Raw genomic sequence first — 22,069 nt, 5'->3', positions numbered from 1 at the left:
CCCCCGACCTGCTTATTTGTATTGTGTCTAACCCTCAGGGTCGAAAAAGCACATAAAGGATTGAGGTTAGTTGTACCGGACAGTCTCCTTCATTATCACTTGGTCAGTCAGCTGTAAACTATATAGGATTATCTTCTTTTGGGTTATTGGGTTACTTCCTAGAAATAGTATGTTCAAGTTAAAGTTGACTTCCGTAAAAACCTGTAAATTTGGTACTGATTTGGAACTAAAACACGCTAAATGATATATCTAATATATTGGCTGAGTGATTTGTAGCTGAAGATTGTGATTTTTAGGCCTTGTAAGTCCACAAAAAAATTGTCCACCATCTTATATAAATGTTACTATGTTACACACAAAATTAATGAACTGTTAAGGTTTTACACATATTGATCTGAAGGGTGTGTGTCATGATTGTTTTGTGATTAATATATAGGATATTATGAAATATGACTTAAAATTACAGGTATAGGGTGGTTACAACATATTGTCTTAATTATTAAATTGATTTCAGAATTACACGCAGGCTAATGCCGTTCAGTATTCTATATAATTAACAAAATGTATAGCTTCAAACAGTAAAATTACTGGAAGAATCCCCTCGTAACATGCAAAATAAATTACCATTACAAATACTTAAAAACTACTTATTTACTCTCTCATTGAGACATATGACTAGCTTTAGGCAATATTCAAAAATTAGTTGAGTTGATGGTACCTAAAACTACACCTGGAATTGGTTATAATTACAGTGGACAGGGATGAAGGTCACAGAAGCAGGGCTGGAGCCTTGCATCCCTGGTATGGTCTAATGGTGTGTTGTGTAACACATTTGTGGCGAATACTTGTCTCAAATTAATCCGAGCTTTCCTTTCTGAAACATCTAAAAGTTAAGAAGGCAATATTAATTTCTTTCTAGAATTGTTGTGAGGATTGCTGGCCCGAATTCCCACTGGTAGGGTGTAATTTGTTATTTGTGTACATTAATGAGGGCCGAGTACATTAGTGGAAAGTATAGCACAGAGAATTAATTTGGATGTTATGGTGAGAGTCGGTTGGGTTAAGCTTTAATATTGTCAACACATGTTGTAGAGGATTGTACGATTCTTACCAAACAGGTGCCGACCCACATCAATTATGGCACTGATTTCATACTTGTGTGCAACTTATGATCAACAACGCTCTGGACTGTTTTTGAAAATGATACATAGGCCTTGTAGTATATATATTATATTCTACTTATCTTGGTTTCTTGATTTCTGAGATTGTAAATGAAATGATATTGACAATTTTATATAGTTTTATCCTATATGCAATCTGTTATACAGAGGGGGAAAAAATCAAAGAAACTAAGAAATACATATATATATGCATATGAATAAATTGTAATTATAAGAAATAATTATTCTGTTCATGATAACTCAAAAATTGTTGACCAGGGATAATTTTTGTCAAAGATTATTGTTGATATTGTACACTTTTATTTACAGATGTAACCGTAGTAGTAGATCACAGGATTTATATTTGATTAAAGTTTTATTCCGAAGTTAGTTTGTTTATAATTCTATCATTGGATTAGTTTGTGTTTTCTCCAGGATAACTCAGTATTATAGTTTGTTTAAGGTAAAAACAGAAAGAGCTGTTGCTTCATTAATTGCAATCTCAAAAACCAAGAAATCAAATTAAGTGTGATATAATGAACTTTTGTTTCAGAAATTTACTTCAATGTTTTTATCAAAGTATCGGATATGTCTTGTGAGTAAAAGTTTATTAGATTAAGATCAGTAACAAAGTCAATTTGAGAATTTATATGGTACAAAAATCTTTTAGTAAATTAATTTAGATTACACATAAATTGTATGAAAATCTTTTAATAAATTAATTTAGATCACACATTTTATTAGTACAGCTGTATAATGTCTTTTAGTAATTTAATTTGGATCACACATAACTAGTGTATTAAAAATTATATGTTTAATGTATTGTCTTGACACGAGGGACATTTGTATTTATTACTAATGTTTATCATCACTAAGAGTCATAAGACAATATCTTTTGTGGTCGGGAACTGGTGTACTGACATTAGGTGGTGGCCAGATGACGTATATGTATTAGTAATGTATGTGTATGGCAATCAGGCTTCCCCCTATCCCCTTCAACAAATATTTATAATAACCAACACTTATGAAAAAATGCCTGTGAAATCTGTATAGACTAGCCTACATCCTGTTGTTGATTCAGCTTTACCACCGTAATTAATGTCTTAAATCACCTGGCAAACTTGATGACGGAATTACTTATATCAATTTAAAAATCACTGAAAGATGAAATATGTGTAGGACCAACTGATTTATTTTGTCAAAAATGTGTGTATAAGGCATGTGGGAGGCATTATATCAGCTCTATTGTATTAACTGCTATAACTTTAAAGTGTGTTATGCCAATGATAACACAGAAAACGCTGAAATATGTATTGTCAGTATATTACCAAGTATTGTGAACGGAGAATGTACACTATTTGATAGCATCTAACTGTAAGGAGCAGGTCCTGAATGAACACTTAGGCTCTGAGGCAGGGAAAGAGAAATTAAAAAGACAGGAAACAGTAAGGAGCGGTTATTTCAAAGTCCAATTTGACACTTGTTAAGTCTTCCCTTAATAGATTGAGGTGTTTGTACTATCAAGATTTATGGATGTTAGATGCTTTTCCTATTGACAATAAATATCTAGGAATCCCTAGGTGAACTTGCCAATGTAGTAGATTTATGATTGAGTGATATAGATTTGTGTTCACTTACCGAAAGATTCCGCGCTTACTTACTGAAGGATTTCGCGGATGAAAGTTTGTAATCAGCTTACCAATACTATCATCTTGATCTTTCTTACACAAGTATCTGTTTTAAATGTACACAAGGGATCTAAAATATAAAGTGGGGGTTAAAGTGAAAAGATTTGTTCCTAAGTGTAATTTCTGTGGGAGTGAGTCATTCACTGTAGCAATAGAGTGTGATAAATGCTGATGATATAGATTGTTGAGTATTTAGATTGGCCAGGTAGGATTTTACCTGAGCCCTGTCCGCCACAGGTACAGGCCTCCAGAGAGTGGCTGAGGCGCTGGGGCAAAGTTTACCTGCCTGCTTAGGTGCTGACAATAGACAAAGGGTTATACCTTCACCCGATACTCCTGGTCTTTGATGTGGGTGAGTGAACAAATACACTGCCATGCATTTTGTGTAAGGAGATATTATACTCACAGATACAGGACCAACACTGACTAACTCTACCTGTTGCTTGATTTCCTTTGAAGTTCGTTTTCAAGGAAAGTTGGGTGTGCATTTGGGTAAATTAAACCCTTAACTGGGCACCCATAATGTGCAGAACTTTTTACATGTGCCAGTAATGAGTTTCTAAACAGGTACAAGTATCTGAGGAAGTTGTCGTAATTTTGTCAATCTGATCCTCCTTACAGGTCTACGTGTTTTTGATCTGTTTTGTTGCTTTACTTCAGTGTTAAATGTTTGAATTAGTTGCCCAGTCCACACATGAGCGAGTATAATTGATGGTAATGGAGAAGGAAACAAAATTATAACCATTTAAAATAATAATCTTTATGAATTCTTATTATCAATATGGCTGTTACACTTCATTTGTATTGAAGTTCAAGTTAAAAGTTAAACAGTAAATGAGCAGAAAAAAGATATAAAAGACAGTTAGGATTTAGATATGATTGAAGTGTGGGCAGTTACAAAGGTACTGTGTGAACTCTGGGACTAAGTGGTGACTTTGTTGTTCTGACTGGTAGGTAGGACTATCCTTCTACTACTGTGGACTTCCCAGAGGTGACATGGGCTATAGAAACACCGCTCATTGATAAAATGTAAGACGTATCAGTTCAAACTTCATGTCTATTGAATATTTAAAAAAAAAATACAATTAGAAATCAAAGAGATAACAGAAAAGTTTGAGTTAATACTAATTCTATTTTAATTGTTGATATGATCAAAATCATCTAAATTTCATGTATTTCTGCAGATTTTCTCAAGTAAAATCAAGGAACTACAATTTTATGTTTAGAGTACCAGGTACGAACCCATATTTAAATTTTGGGGGGAAAAGACATTCTTCGAACCCAGCCTATATTTTCAGGGTAAATAATGAAAAGTTTGAAATTTTAACAAGATATCTCGATTCTGTATGAAGGAAAATCTACTCCGTTTCATTTTGATACAATTCTATTGATGTACACCTAGCTGGAATTTACAATGTATGATATTCATGAAAGTTCATTTGGCCATAGAATATTATGAAGTTAAACAAAATATGGTCAGTGTTTTTAAACATATAGAAGATTGACTGTAAAAATAAATGATCATAGAGTATATAAGGAAATCAAAAATATTTTTCCAAGTTGAACAAATGTAAATGGAGTGTTGCCGAATATTTACCTATTCACTTACGGGTTGTACTCCCTTATCCTGTACAATTAGTGGTCAGGTTCCCCAGGGCCGAAGGTCTATCTTGGTCCACAGATCAAAGGTTAATTCTATACAACAGTTTTACTGAGACAAATCTAAAAGGCAAATGTAGGAAAGTTAAGTATTAGTTTTATTCTCAAACAGCCTGAAGAGTTGTTAACAAATTGATGTTTTAGAAGTTGTGTAGTCAGGGTCATGGTAGTATAGCTTTACTTTCCTTGCAGCTTGTAGCTCATTACAGGTTGTGATTAGCAGCAAGCTTGGGGTCAAGTGTAGGCAATAACACTGAAGACGAGTGCTAGTCGAACAGCATCAGCAATCCTAGAAGTGTCTACATCATATCACAATGGCAAATTCAATTTAATGTTGTGTGGGCCCCAGGGGGGGGGAAGGGGGGGGGGGGGACACATTTAGAAAATATTTTAGAAGTTTACAGTATTTAAGTTCGCTGAGAGTCTGAAATGTGATTTTTGAATGATAGACATATGTATTTTGTCATTTTAATGTTTGTTTTTAAAATTGACTGGTATTTTGGAGTTAATGCTGGACAATTCTTGACTCCAGTTAAGTTCAATTTAGTGCAAATTACACATACATGTACTTTTAACAGGAAAACATACAAGTAAAAGTTGGGCCGGTCATTGAAAATTTAAAGTACTTCATCCAAGTATACCAGATTACCCATATTATATATACATTAAAAAACTGCTTATAATCAATTTCAAAAATGTTGAAGTATTTTATATATAATAGAATAATAGAATAATAGAATAATATTGAAATCTCAGTAACTTTTGACATCATTGTGAAGTACATTAAATAATTCAAAAGTGAACTAAGTCTTTAAATATTTCAACACTGTTAAAACTAGAAAGAACTTCACCAGTCAAGCTATTTAATTATTTTACCAAAAGTATAAAACCTCTTTTATTGTTTGATCTTTATATGGTTGGTGTTTATGAAGTAATGAAACTGACTGACATTTTTTTCAGTTTACTGTCATAAACACTACCCATAAATTAGGGAAGTAGATAATTTGTTAAATGTACCGGAAGTTAAAAAAGAACTTAAGACAATCAATATACTTACATTGGGTGTAATTAGTTAACTAGTATTGTAGAATATTTCAGCGTAATGATCGTCACCAAGAACTAGTCTCTGTCATAAGGCGTTAAGTAATTTATGATGGTTATATTGAACTAGTATGTAGAATATTATTATTGAGAGTTTCTGGTTGTTTTTCTGGAGGTTGAATAAGGCCATTTGTGTGGATGGTTATAAATACACTAGATTTATGTGGACAATTATGTTAATTATTTGGACATTGAGGTTACTAGTCGTTTGTGTGGACAGTGGGGTTATAGGTTTTGTACGGATGACTATGTTAATTAACTCCTAAGACATTGAGGTTACTAGTCGTTTGTGTGGACAGTTGGGTTATAGGTTTTGTACGGATGACTATGTTAATTAACTACTAAGACATTGAGGTTATGGGTTGTTTGTTTGAACGGTTATGCTAATAAACTACGGAAGGTAGGACATTGGGTGTGCAGCTATTGATTGTTGTAGATCTGCTAACAACTGAAGAAGTATGTCTGACTGGGTGTGTGAGGTCTCTTGGTGCTAAACCACACAATAGACCTGGTACCAGATCTAGGGTATGTGTAGCATTACACCAGTAGCAGCCTACCGCAATGACAATACCTTACCAAGCATTGTATATAAAAATCAACAGCTTTGTAAAAGTCCATACAATTTTTGAAAATCATCTTTTACTCAACATTTCAAACAGTCACTTCCTATTATCCTTCAAAAATGTAACAATCGAAAATGTTAAGCAATATTTAATTAAGTACTCAACATTATTGTCTCTGCTGATACCTTCCAAATATGGAAAGGGAAGCCAAAGCAAGCTGATTCTCCAAAAGATTTGCAAGATAGAGCGGCAGTGATAGCTATTAGCAACCATTGGGACATTAGTGCTTACTAACATGGGGAGTCAATGGTAGACATAATAACATTTGTACTTCTGAAAGGTCACGCTGAATTATTTATTTGAGCTGCAGCCTTCATAATTGATGAGATTGATTCTAAAGAGTTGTGATTAAATTCCACTCTTTCAACTCAAAGGTGGCTTACATTTTAATTTCATCATCATGAAAGATTAATATGTGTTGTGAGAGACTGACACACCACGCTAGTTGTTGGAATCTCTGTCGACTTGATACAGCCAGGCTTGTGCAAACAGTTCACAACACACAACAAATGTTATGCAATCACACAGCCCATCTAAATATTTCCTAAGTCAATTTTCAGGTGGAAAAATATTTAAGCAATCAATTTTATTTTTTGAAGAATAATGTAAAAGTTTGTGATGTGGGCAATGAAAGGGCCCAGTCTGTGGGCTGGCTGGGGAAGCTGGAGAGGCAGCAACAGCAGTTGCAATGGAGGGAGATTGTGCGCCCCTTTTCTACATTGTGGTCGTCTTTCATCTTTCCTTTGATGTTTGAGTCAGTAGCTTCAAATGGGGCAACATCTGAAAAAGTTGGCAACTCAAGTGGCGATGGTTCAGATGTGCAGTTTAAATTTTACCATTGATATGAAACATGGGAGGATTTTGTCATCTTAGACTGAATTTGTGCTGGTGAGGTGGAGCAGGACTGCTGGAGGACAGCCGACTTTTATTGTAGTAATTAGGATAGGAGTCTGAGCAGCCTTTGATGTCTCCACTCAAATCTTGTTATAACTCTTTCTGATGGCAAGGTAAGATCAGCTTGTGCTCTACTCACTAATATATCCCAGTTTTTCAATCTTAATATGTAATCACTCAAGTAGAGTGTCAAAAGATGAAAAGTTTTAAAGTTTTCGAATCATTGACTTTAGAAAAATCACTCATCTGTACAAAGCAATAGTCTTACTTGGATGGATTTAAAAATTAATAGCAGTGAAATGGTGATAGCTTATATATAAGGTTTTTAAGCAGTATGTCACAGTATTGAGTCGTGTGCTACATGTGTTGTGACAGACGAGGAAAACGTTTATGGCTGGGCCATGTTTTCTTCTCTTTGTTTCTACTCAAATGAGTTTTCACTTTATGGTCACTTCCCAACTGACAGTCATGTGTTTTGGAGGCACTTTGTCACCAGATCTTCCATGAAGTTCACCAATGTCAGGTGCTGGGTGCCGATTGATTTTTAGTGAAGCTGCTAAGGGCAGACTGTCGCCCCCTTGTTTTTGATGTTGTGCATGTGTAGTATCAACTAGGAAAAGCCTCAGTAGGTTAGTTTGATAAAAAAAACCACATGATTGGATGGTGTTACTATGACACAACTACAATATAAATGGAGGAGGTTATGGGTGCTGATTTGTCATAATTAATTAGGTTTTATATTAAGTTCCTTTTGATGTCTACATATTTTAATAAATGTTTAATGTGTAAATTTGTCCTTACCTAATACAATTTTCTATAATTAAGATTTTTCCATCAACCTACTCTGGTGGTTCTCTTGAGTCTAATAATAATCTTATATAATTAGCTGGATTTTGGCTCCTTGTATGTGTTGGAGCAATATCTCTGTAGTGAAAGAGAGGTCAGCTTTGCAGAAGATGCAAGCCGCCACAGTGAATTTGATTATTCTGTTCACAAAGGAAACAAAGAGTTTTTTAAGCCATCCACAAGAGCCAGTACATTTGTAATGTCGTATACTCCAGTTTATCTTTTGTGGATTAAATGTATGATAAAAGAGCAAGTGGCCAATGGTAAAAATGGCACTTTTGAAAATTCAGTCTAACATAAGTTGGTGGGGGCTTATTTTGGGAACTTTATGATAAGGTTTCTTAATGTTTTATCAATTTTAGAAATACATGTATTATTCAGAATAATTTTTTCAAAACTGTTATTTGTGAGCTTTTATTTCAATATTTTTTTTCCAATCTGATAAGGAGATGAATGTGTTCTCATATTGTGATACATTTCAACCTTTATACAATTTTTACTGGCAGTAATATAGTTATAAAAATTGTACACAAATCTGTTGTAAAATTGGAAATTCGTAAGAACATTGTATGTGTAAAATGAATTAAATCTTCTTTTTGTATGTTTAAAATTATAGGTAAGTCTAGTACAATCATTGTGAATTTGTTTAACAACTTTGGCTAAAATTATTTTAGATATTCTTGTGTTATATCAATGACTTGTAATTATTCATAAGAATGCATATGTTAAAATATTGTTATATTCAAAGCTAAGCTTCAACTTGTGATGTTCTAGTTATGTTTAATGACAGGAACCTATGTGAAATATCCTCCTGTATTTGTGTTCAGTCCTTTGGTTGATTTGTGGAATATATATTTCATGATAAATGTTGTCTTATGTAACATGATGCAACAAAATAGAAAGAAAGAGAAATATTTTGTTTTTAATTTTTTAAAAACATGAGGTACAATCTTTTTTTTTAGATTCTGGAAAACTTATTTGATAAATAATATTTATGATGTACATGTTTTGGTTATTATAAAAAATTATTAAATTTGATTCTTTAAAAAATGAAATTATTCAATCTGATAATTTATGAGATAGAAACCTTTCATCTGTGTGTTGTGTACAGTGTATGTATAGCTGTCCTTTTAATTAAAAAAATATAAATGGAAGTATAAAGATGAAAAACAAGAATCTAGATGAGTTGATATAAATCTACTTAAAAAAGATTCTGGCCCTTCATAAGAAGTTATAAAAAGTCCTCCACCCTTTGGCAGAACCTCTAATAAATTACTGGATGATGAATTTGTAAGGTGGGTATGAAGGTTCAAGGTCCTTCATAAGAAGTTATAAAAAGTCCTCCACCCTTTGGCAGAACCTCTAATAAATTACTGGATGATGAATTTGTAAGGTTCATGGTTGATAATTGTCTCCATAGAGATGCTGTAGATAGTGAATTGTTAGGTTGGCATGCTGATGAGGCTGGTATAAAATCAGCAAAGGAGGAGGTGACGGGGTGGACAAGGGGGAAATTGACTAGCCATGACAACCCATTTACCTGGTGTGTATTGATCCAGGCTCCTAATTGCTTATTGTTCTCCATAACAAAAGACATGAAAAGAACAGTTATGTCATAGATAATGGCTAGATTAGGTGAAGGCCAGCACAGCTTTTCATCCTATCTTGGACTAACCTTAATGACAGCACATGTCAGGCAGTTCTTAAACTTGATAAAAGTATTTATTAACGGTATCTAAATATCAAACGAAAACAAATGAGGTCTTGATTACTAATTTATAGATGAAGAGAATTCTTCAAATTTGTAATTGATTCATTATTTAGATTTTTTTAAGATCCTTGTTTTTTAATGGTAAAAGACAGAATGTTATTCCTTATAAAAAAAATGCATGAAATTTAGAAAATTGTTTCTCACACTTCATAAATATTTTAGGCAGCCTGAGCTAAATATTAGCTTTTTAACATTCAATATAGCATACATTACATTTGTGATACACTACAGGGAACATTTCTGATACATTATAGGGAACTCTTCTACTACAGGGAACATTTCTGATACAGCATAGGGAACTCTTCTACTACAGGGAACATTTCTGATACAGCATAGGGAACTCTTCTACTACAGGGAATATTTCTGATACAGCATAGGGAACACTTATATTAAAATATATTAAAATGAACACTAATTACAACGATACATTGTAGAGAACACCAAATATATATATATAGTTATATTTATTTGTTGAAATTTCAAAAAACTGGATAAGTAAATAATGTTTATGAAAAATAACATGAAATGCAAACTTCAAGGAAATAAATGAAATAAAACATTTTAAAAATTTCAGTAACACTCAAAATTTAAAAGGTGATTCAGTGATGTGCAATTTTTTTCAAATGTTTCAGTATTATTCTGTAATGTAGTTTAATACAGTTCACTTTGGTGCTGTTTGATATTTCAACCCAAAAAATAGCTTATACAATAACAGATGAAAAAGAAAAATTAAGATTAAGTTAATATTTTACGCAAGTTGTTGCTTTCAGGGTAAATTGACATTTGCATCTAGTTGATTATATATATACCATGTACATTTGTACATTACACATTTTGTTGTAGATATTTTAATTCATCATTGGTAGCCCTCCTCTAATATCACATGAATTTTAATTAGGGAAATAGGTGAGATATCAGCTAGATTTTAAAGGGTAATTAGTATGCATACACTTGAGGAACAGAATACAAGGATAATCGCTACAATATACTGGAGGTGATACGGTGGTAAAAATTACCTGGAGTTCTTAGCTCCTTAGGAAGTGATAAGAGATAAAGATTACCTGGAGTTCTTAGCTCCTTAGGAAGTGATAAGAGATAAAGATTACCTGGAGTTGGTGGCTCCTGAGGAAATTATATGGAACTAAAGATTACCTAGATGTGTCGGCCTTTAGGAAATGATATCAGATAAAGGTAAAGATTACCTGGAGTTGTTGACTCCTTAGGAAATTATACAGTACTAAAGATTACCAAGATGTGTTGGCTCCTTAGGAAATGATATCAGGTAAAGATAAAGATTACCTAGATGTGTAAGCTCCTTAGGAAATGATATCAGGTAAAGGTAAAGATTACCTGGAGTTGTTGACTCCTTAGGAAATTATACGGTACTATACGGTACTAAAGATTACCAAGATGTATTGGCTCCTTAGGAAATGATATCGGGTAAAGATAAAGATTACCTAGATGTGTAAGCTCCTTAGGAAATGATATCAGGTAAAGGTAAAGATTACCTGGAGTTGTTGACTCCTAAGGAAATTATACAGTACTAAAGATTACCAAGATGTGTTGGCTCCTTAGGAAATGATATCAGGTAAAGGTAAAGATTACCTAGATGTGTAAGCTCCTTAGGAAATGATATCGGGTAAAGATAAAGATTACCTAGATGTGTTAGCTCCTTAGAAAATGATATCGGGTGAAGGTAAAGATTACCTGGAGTTGTTGGCTCCTTAGGAAATATATGGTAGTAAAAATTATCAAGATGTGTTGGCTGTTAATAAGGAAGTGATACTGTGGTAAAGATTACCTGGAGTTGGTGACTCCTTCGGAAATTATACGGTAGTAAAGATTACCTAGATGTGTTAGCTCCTTAGGAAGTGATATCAGGTAAAAGTAAAGATTACCTGGAGTTGGTGACTCCTTAGGAAATTATACAGTACTAAAGATTACCAAGATGTGTTGGCTCCTTGGGAAATGATATCAGGTAAAGATAAAGATTACCTGGAGTTGGTGACTCCTTAGGAAGTGATACAGTACTAAAGATTACCTAGATATGTCGGCTCCATTAGGAAAGGTTATCCGTTTGGTGTGGCGTATGACTGGGGCCAGATTTAATGCTTGTAAAAAGGTGCATCATCTCTTGCAGGACAGCAGTGCTGTATCTCTGACAAGTTGTGGGCAGTAGGATCAATAGCCCTGGTTAGCCATGGAAAATCATTACACAGTACCAGCTCTATATTAACTGACCTATCGATCGCCACATTACTGTATGATTTTTAACAATCATCACAGGGTAATTAGCTGTATAGCGTCAATGGAGCTGCTGTTCCTTATAGATTGTGCTGTAGATCAAACCCTCACATCAAAGCCACCACAACTCGTCTTTAACAAGGCATGATATGTGCATGTAAATTCAACTATGCAACTTCCAATACAGGTTTTCTTGATTTAATGAAAAAATATTCACAATAGTCGAGTTTGTGGAAGGGAGTAACTGGCAATTCATCAGGGCCATCAGGTCTGTTTACATAATAAGCTGTGTACAATTTTAGGCCAGTTTTGTGTGGCTGATAGGCGAGCTATATTTTTGAGCTAGCACAGTTTGAAACAAGCCCTCTGCATGTTTGTCCTCTGTAAAGGGCCTTTCATCTCCACAGTTCAAACGACCTTTGGGAAAGGGAGGGATGTAACTATGGCAACGCTCAACATTTCCCCCTTTTTAAGCAATTCAAAATCATAGTAAATTGACTTTGATGAATTTCCAGCATGCATTAAAAAAGTCAATTGGATGCTTCAGTATTGATGTAATAAAGAAGATTTAATGGAAAGGACAACTTTATTATCATTGCTGGATGTGTATATATACACCATAATTAATACAATGTGGGTCAGAAAATTGTTTTTTTTTTATATGCATGTATATATATGAAATAAAATAAAATTATAATGAGCATATGTTAAGCTTCAAAGACCTTTGTCCAGAATTTATATATCATTCTCATAGCTTCATGAGAAATTTAGTATTTTGTGATATTTGGAACACTTAAACGTATATTTTTTAGATAATTTAGTATGATCTGTTGTGACTGATATTTGGAACACATAAAAAACTTTTTAGGATATTAAATATGAACTGTTGTGACCGATATAACATGCGATCAATTAATTGAGATTTATGAAATAAGAAGCATGACAACATAGATAATTGCTGTAAAAATATTAATTAGTGCTGTCTAAATTTAGCGTCCAACTTTAGACGGTTTTATTATTAGCATATATAGTCTTTTCTTACTGTTTTATGAAACAGATGTTTGTGAACTATTTTGAATCTTTCCCTATTTTATGAAACAGATGTTTGAGAACTATTTTGTATGTAATTATCTACAGTCTTTAATTCTTATTTTATGAAACGGATGTATGAGAGTGACATATAGGAAATATGTAGTACACCAGAATATATTTACATCTAGACACTGTTTATAGTGGCACCTTGTTGACCAGTACCGGTATGGACTAGCACTGTGCTATCGAGCTACAGGAACTTGACTGTATAAAAAATGGGGAACAAACAATTTCTACTTTTCTAGATTAGTGTGATGAATGAAGGAGATACATTTCCATGACTATAAATTGATCTACAAATTCATATGAAAATAACAATCTCATTTTGCTTCCACAAAACCCAGACAAATAGAATATGGATGAAAATACATTCTGTGTAGGAAGTCATGCTGTAATGTTGTAATGTTAGAGCATCAAATGGAGGCAAAAGTATCCGAAATCATTCTTGTTTCAATTGAATGATTATATTGGTGGATATTAACCAAAGAGTTTCAGTCAAAAGGAAATCTGGTTGAACTATGTGATACACCATTTCACTCGTAGATATGTGACAAGGTTCTGTATCATATCGGCTGAAAAGTATCAATATAATAACATTACATAGGTGTAATATATACTAACTGTATGTGTGTTTGTACAGTTCACTGTTGATCAGATTTGATGTAGTGTTTTAGAAATTTTATTTATTAATTTCTTTTAGGAATATATACCATAAGGCCTTGGAAATATTATAGACATTTGTATAATACTAAAGGATTTTGTATAGCATAAAATTGTAATATTTGATAAACAAAATTTCATTGAGATTCAGTGATGTTTAGATCCACAGTGGGTAAAATTGGTGGAGTTGGTAAAAGATTGTGATAAAAAGATTGTTTGGGTTTGGGTGTGGTGTTGGTTCCGTTGAAGACAATGGAAATTGATGGTGTTAGGATTCAGTTTGTTGAGATTGATGGATATGGAGTTGGTTGATATTTGGCGGAGTTTGAGTTGGTTGATATTTGGCGGAGTTGGATGAAATTTGGTGGAGTTGGAGTTGGTTGATATCAGCCCTGAGGGATGAGTTTTTTCGTTGGATGAGGTGTTCACCTGTGTGGGTGTGCAGGTGTTAATGATGCACCTCTCTGGGCTGACAGGTTAGTGCTGGGGCTGCTGTATCTACCGGTGTTTTACCTGTGTTTTACCTGGGCCATGACAGCTTATAAGGAAAGCCTTCTCCCCTCTGTTGTGATAAAATGTGTGTACAAGTTGTTGAATTTGTAGTTGTAAAACTTGATAATGGTGTGATTGAAATATCAGGTAATCAGACCCTGTCATTATTTGAACATTTCGTGTACATGTGACTGGATCAAGCAATCAAGTGACACTGATACACCGTGGGGCACACAGACTGGGGCGCCCCAGCTGTACAGCCAAACACTGTGTCCACACACACAACTTGTTGTGTTAATTAGCATTGTTTAGTCACACTTTAATAAGCTGTACAAATACCTTCTGTTAGTTTTGTAGAGTGTAATGCACTCCACCATTTCTGTACTTTTGTTAAACTATTCGACAATTTGATACTATGGTAAACAATATCAAAATGTAAAGGAATGTTAGTTGTTTCAATTGGTTTGATTGATATAAGAAATTGTATTGACTTTTCTGTTATATAAGAAAAATAATCCTAGTTCCAAGATATAATTAATTAAAAAATCAAATCAAAATCAAAATCATATACGAGCAAAACGTGATATGTTGAATGTTGTAGCTTATGTGTGAATTTTTCTATATTTATCAGGTAAAGGTGGGAACCAGGGACAAGATAGAAATGCAGGTGGATTTGGATACTCAGTACCTTACCAACCATACCCCAACGGCACAAACAATTTGGTAAGTAACACTAACACTACTGCACAAGGCAAGTGATCAAAGGGACACAACTCCTGTAGGTTTTGTCTCCTGTGATGGTGTACCATACAAGTAAGTCTAGAATTGAAGCATGGCTACTGGTGTTATGAACCTTGTTTACTAATATGTAAACCTCCTCGCTGTTGGTATGTGAACGGTTTCAAAGCTGATGTGTGAACATTGTTCTCAACTGATTTTTGAACCATTTTTGCTGAGGATATGTGAACTTAAAGGAAGTCTTTTTCATGCATGCATTTAGTGAACTTCAATGAAACCTTATTGGATAAGAAGATTTTTAAATAAGAAAATCATTGTGCATTTTATTCCATACATTTTTTGAAATATTCAAATCTAAGTATTATCTATGTTATTGGGCAATCAAACCGCTATCATCTTGAAATATCAAATATAACATCCATAACATGTATAGAGATGTCAGCCTAGTTAATCAAGCTAGCACTAATCTGGTTATCACACTATCCAGCTAGTGATTTAGGGGACTGATACGCCTTATATATTATGTATAAAATTATCCTGTTTAATGGATAAAAGGAGCATATTATTCTTCTCCATAACATTTTAGTTTGCTATTCAATGTTTTGTTAATCATTTTCCAAAAGCAGAATGAATTCAGTGATCTGTTAACAATATAATGATAATGATTTGTCCCCTTTCCATTACTTTACAATACCACTCTGATAATCCTCACAAAAAACCTACAAGAGACAAAATTTCCCCCCTTTTCCTTCCCCACACTACACCACCACCCAGCTGTAGACCCTCCATATACTGTGAAACACAAGAGTTACCCCCCTTTTGATACCCATATGCATATCAGTGATTTTATTTGCTCAGTTTTCCTGCCGAATACAGGCTGTTTCCCCTAGGTAAAAAGTGTCTAATTTCCCCAAAATGACCAAAAACTGTTAAACATATTCCCAATTTCAATAAAAATAATACTATATTTTCCCAATTCATAATGGAACAGGCTGTTGTAAAAATTAGGTAACAAAATCACTGCATATATGACCACCGTGTAGACCCCAACAAACTATGGTAAAAGACTTGTCCCCCTCTCTGTACCTGAGATAAAACTGCAGGCTATCATCTGACTCCCACCATTGTTAGCTATTGTTGTTGAAGAGTGGGGATTGCGAGTGTCATTATCTGGCTATTATGCAAGTATGTTATTTAGGATGTTAATTTGCATCCTAATGTAAGGTAGGTGATGTTAATGTGACAAATGTAAAAATCATTCATACAAAATACATAATGTAGAAGGGGGGCTGTACAGCCTGACATAGCCAGCAAGTTGTCTCTGACAGTAGCCACAAAGCTCCCATCACACACAAAAAACAGCTGTATACCTGGTGTAGATATTTTCACAACAAAAACTATTTTACAGGTATGACAGGAACATTATCTAACCTAAGTAATGATCATCATACAATATGCAAGGAGAGCGTGTGGATTGGTTCTTCGAAAATACAATTGGAAGGCAATTAAAGAAAGGTCATATTTCTCCCAATTTTCTTGGTGGTGTGGAAATAAAGAAGTGTGATTTAGAGATAAGACGATTGTGATAAACAGAGGGTTATTTCCTCCTTATAGCCATTGTCATGAAGGAGGTTCATCTCCATAATAATTCACTAAAACTGTCATCGAATCTTGTTAAATGTGATTACTGTGCTTTTGTTTATTCAAATTTTGAGCCTGCTCGATGCTAATATGGTAACAGCATAAAAGTTGTCATGGACTAGTTAAACTAATTCATATCCTTTATATTGACCAGGAACTGTGTAAAAGGAGGGTCCAACTTCATTGCTAAAGCCATTGTTGCTTGTTCTGTTGAAGTGTTGGTCATTAAGCTCAAGTCTGACCTCCCATGAATACATCAGGATCTGTGGTTGCTACTGTTTAGATTTCATAAAAAGTCCTCCACCCTACGGGAGTTGGTTCAATGGTTGTAACGCTTTAAACGCCGTCTTGTTTGATGGTTGCGACGCTGTAAATGCCGTCTTGTTTGATGGTTGCGACGCTGTAAACGCCGTCTTGTTTGATGGTTGTAACGCTGTAAACGCCGTCTTGTTTGATGGTTGCGACGCTGTAAATGCCGTCTTGTTTGATGGTTGCGACGCTGTAAACGCCGTCTTGTTTGATGGTTGAGACGCTGTAAATGCCGTCTTGTTCAATGGTTGTAACGCTTTAAGCGCCGTCTTGTTTGATGGTTGCGTCGCTGTAAACGCCGGCTTGTTTGGTGGTTGCGACGCTGTAAACCCCGTCTTGTTTTATGGTTGTAACGCTGTAAAAGCCGTCTTGTTTGATGGTTGCAACGCTGTCTTGTTTGATGATTGCGACGCTGTAAACGCTGGCTTGTTTGATGGTTGTAACGCTGAAAACGCCGTCTTGTTTGATGGCTGCGATAATGTAAACGCTGTCTTGTTTAATGGTTGTGACTGTACACTTTTAATTTCTTTACTGTTCAAAGGTGTACACTTTTGTTTGGTGAATTTTTAATGTAAAATGTAATTAGGGGGGGGGGGGGGGGGGGGGGGGAACAATCTGGTAGAAAAAAGGTAAGAGCATTGATATCCAAAGGTTGTACCTCACAAACCTTCCAATAATGCTTGTTTATAGTATGATCATGTTGCTGGGTTCATCACTTAATTGATGCCTCTAGCAATACAACAGTTCGGTGATAAACGTATTGCTTGTATCTTGGATACATGGATCATTGCTTTCCAAGACAGAATACCACTTAGGGAGATGACACTTTTTATGGTTATCCAAATAGTTACAGTGAATGCTATGATTTGAAGAGGTGATTGTTGGTGGAAAGGTGAGTCATTCCCGAGCCTGCCCCTTTGAGGCCCGACTTGTACCTTACACAGAAGGTGTGGGATAAGCACCTGTACTTCTTGACATTTTTGCTGACAATAACCATGTGTGTTGTCTATAGCCAGTGAGCAATTCTGTATTGCTGTTACAATGGTACAAGTTTAGCATGTAAGCCACTCCAATCTCTCTACAACTCTAGATCTCGGCCTGTACATTTCTCGTTGTGAGATCCTTACTCAACCTTCAGTACCGTAACTTAACAAAAGGAATGCCACAAAAGTGGTAATAATTCATGCTTATTAATACATGATGTCAGAACAAAACAAGAGCTGAAATCCTACTGTACAAATATAGGTATATTGACATTCTACCTATTCAAAGTGATTCAACATGACAATGACACTTTACACCATAAGTGTCATTCCTTCCCCATTTTACTGCAGTAAATTGAGTTCATTCCTATATAACTAATATAATAATATATGTGCTACTATAATAAAATATAAGCTCAGTGTTACAGTCTAATGTACTGTAGCGTCAGCTCACTCCCACCTCCTTATTACAGTAATAACATAGCTCACTCCTGTAACAAATGTATTATAGTAATATAAGCTCAGTGTTACAGTCTAATGTACTGTAGCGTCAGCTCACTCCCACCTCCTTATTACAGTAATAACATAGCTTACTCCTGTAACCAATGTATTATAGTAATATAAGCTCAGTGTTACAGTCTAATGTAGTGAAGTGTCTAGCTCACTCCCACCTCCTTATTACAGTAATAACATAGCTTACTCCTGTAACAAATGTATTATAGTAATATAAGCTCAGTGTTACAGTCTAATGTAGTGAAGTGTCTAGCTCACTCCCACATCCTTATTACAGTAATAACATAGCTTACTCCTGTAACCAATGTACTATAGTAATATAAGCTCAGTGTTACAGTCTAATGTACTGTAGTGTCCTCTCACTCCCACACCCTAATGACTAGTAACAAAGCTCACTCCGATAACTAATGTACCATAGTAACAAAGCTCACCCGATAACTAATGTACTTAACATAGCTCACTCCGATAACTAATGTACTATAGTAACAAAGCTCACCCGATAACTTATGTACTATAGTAACAAACTTTACCCCGATAACTAATGTACTATAGGAACAAAGCTCACCTGATAACTTATGTACTATAGTAACAAAGCTCACCCGATAAATAATGTACTATAGTAACAAAGCTCACCCCGATAACTAATGTACTATAGTAACAAACTTCACCCGATAACTAATTTACCATAGTAACAAACTTCACTCTGATAACTAATGTACTATAGTAACAAACTTCACTCCGATAACTAATATACTATAATAACAAAGCTCACCCAATAACTGATGTACTATAGTAACAAACTTCACCCTGATCACTAATATACTATAGTAACAAAGCTCACTTGATAACTAATGTACTAAAATTACAAAGCTTACTCGATAACTAATGCACTAGAATTACAAAGCTCACTCGATAATTTATGTACTATAGTAACAAAGCTCACTCGATAACTAATGCACTATAATTACAAAGCTCACCCGATAACTAATGTACTATAGTAACAAACTTCACCCTGATAACTAATATACTATAGTAACAAAACTCACCCAATAACTGATGTACTATAGTAACAAACTTCACCCGATAACTAATTTACCATAGTAACTAACTTCACTCCGATAACTAATGTACTGTAATTACAAAGCTCACTCGATAACTAATGTACTATAGTAACAAAGCTCACTTGATAACTAATGTACTATAATTACAAAGCTCACCCGATAACTAATGTACTATAGTAACAAACTTCACCCTGATAACTAATATACTATAATTACAAAGCTCACCCGATAACTAATGTACTATAATAACAAAGCTCACTCGATAATTAATGTACTATGAGTAACATTAGCCCATCTCCACTTCCCAATGTACTATAATATGAATACTGTCAGCTCACTCCCATATAATAACATGAACTCACTCCCACATCCTCATGTGCTACAGTAATACATGTACCACCTTTTACTTAACAGGTAAAAAAACACCATGTAGGTTTTGTATAATAACCATATGGAGCTAAAACAAAAGTAACACATTGTACAACTAATTGATAAGCACTTCCCAGTAACAACTTGCATTAAAATTGGTTTGTTTTAGGAGATATGAAACAAAAATAGCAAAAGTGAATTAAGGCAAATTGATCTTAATCTGTTGAAATTAAGACAAGTGAATGTATGGAGTTCCTGATCTGTGAGTTTTTTCTCTACCACAAAAGCCAGCGGCATTAGAATTCTCCCAGTCTGGTTTATTACAAGTTGGGACATGATTGCCATCTTTATGCTGTTTGAATCTCCTAAACTTTCATTTTCTTCTCCTGAATCTCTTCAAACTGTGCAGGTTGCTATTGAAAAAGAGATAATGGGATGGAAGCAACAAAAGCACCAATTTGTGTTATCTGTTGAGGGAAGTGATCACTCTCCAGTAGAATGAGTCGGTATGTTGACATGATTGATGCTGACCCATCCGGCTATCAGCTAGGAGGCGGCTATAATCTATATTAAAATTTGTTGTAGAAAAGAAGAAATCTATCCAGTCCATGAGTATTTGAAACTATTCTACTTTGTAACACCATAAAAGTGAGCAGAAACTGTTGGATAAAAGCTGGGGCAGACAAATGTTCTTCACATGGGTGCAGTTGGCACTTAAACCTACATAGTAGAAGTCCCCAGGGGCAGATCATCAAATAGGGAAAAACAGATAGACATTTTTTACAATGCCGCGATTATTCGATTAGAAGTAAAGAAACTTGAGACAATCTTTCATTGTAAGTTTTGTGTGGTTTTCTTTTTGATTTGGGATTTATAAGCTGTACATGTGTCCCAGCCTATTGGAAAACAAGTCATCATATTTGGGTTCCAAATGTGTTAGCACTGACTTACCATCACCTATTACCTCTGTGATTGTGTGAATGTACTAGAATCTGAACAGTTCACAGCAGAACTGCTTATAACTCACCATATTTAACAAATCATACAAATATGGAATGTCAAATGATTTTCTCATTGTCTCAAAATAAGAAATATGTCAATGTTCTGGATATCATCCAAAATGGGTTGATGTTATTTAAGTGCTATTTGATATTTCTGAACTTATAATGTTGGGTGTGCTTTGTAGAAATAGATAAAGGTATTGATACTCCAATACTGGGTGTGGTAAACAGATTTTCTTTTCCAAATATTCTAAAATATTGTAATTTTAGCAATGTATCACATTGAACCAAAGGAAACAACTCTTACAAAAATTAATTAGCACAGATTTACATGATTTGATTCACTGGCATTTCACAGATGAGACGCATATTTTACACAAAGCAATGTTTTCTAAGACCATTTGACCATCTTTTCTGTCAAAATGCTCACATATTGGGGTTTTTGTTATGTTTTTGTTTGAAACTATCTGCAATGCATTGTATGTGTAGTTTTTCTCTCCATGTCATTTCTTTGTAGCAGCGTTATGTTTGAAAATTTGTTCAGTGATTGACATTTATTTTAGATTTGTCAAAAAATACATTCCAAAATCGTAAATGAAGATCAAGTAATATTTTGGGGTGACATTTTAATGAAATTTCTGGACCTTTCTAGCCCTTGTCTGGTTCTCTGGTAGAATTTTACTATACTATAGTTTGCATAACTTGTTAAGGTAACCCTCAATCAATGTGACGATAATTACTGGTTGATTGTGTGGTCTCGGCTCATAACAGTGTTAACAACAATGACATTTCTTTATATTAGTTTCTTAATATAGAAATACTGATAATTAAAATTAAACCTGGATTTTTTTCCCATAGGAGAATTGTTTTAAGTTATATGTGTGATACAAAAACAATTGAAAGAAAACTTTTTCTTAGCATTGCATAAGGTTTATCATATTTGACGAAAAGCATATGCTTTGAACTTGATTGTATTGTCTGAAAGATCCTGGTTCCTGTTGCGTTGATATAAGCAGTGATATAAGAGATGTCAATATCTGTGCATTATTTGTATATAAACAAACGTTAATATATATACAGTCCATGCGCTGAACCTTATCCGGAGATGAGCCTGGCTTTGATTAACTTTGATTGATCAACTGGGTAAACACTGACTGGATAAGTAATTGTAAATTAATGGCTGTGAATTAATCCCATTAGTCATTGATTGGTCTGGCGGGACAA

General features: G+C 34.3%; 1 protein-coding gene across 7 annotated transcripts in view; it reads left to right on the top strand.

Annotated features, from left to right (window-relative positions):
- Positions 1-22,069, top strand: part of LOC110453906 (protein pangolin, isoforms A/H/I/S-like) — a 70,309-nt gene that overhangs the window by 11,909 nt on the left and 36,331 nt on the right. For all 7 annotated transcript variants that reach the window (XR_002463320.1, XR_002463319.1, XM_021503139.1 and 4 more), the window contains exon 3: positions 14,862-14,953. Coding sequence is in view for 5 of the 7 variants with exons in the window: in XM_021503139.1 (XP_021358814.1) it covers positions 14,862-14,953 (92 nt within the window). In the remaining 2 variants the exon portion in view is untranslated. The remainder of the gene's footprint in view (positions 1-14,861; positions 14,954-22,069) is intronic.

Source organism: Mizuhopecten yessoensis, unplaced genomic scaffold (genome assembly GCF_002113885.1).
Source record: "Mizuhopecten yessoensis strain PY_sf001 unplaced genomic scaffold, ASM211388v2 scaffold897, whole genome shotgun sequence".
NCBI classification, from domain to species: Eukaryota; Metazoa; Mollusca; class Bivalvia; order Pectinida; family Pectinidae; genus Mizuhopecten; species Mizuhopecten yessoensis.
This window is presented reverse-complemented; position numbering and strand designations above follow the sequence as displayed.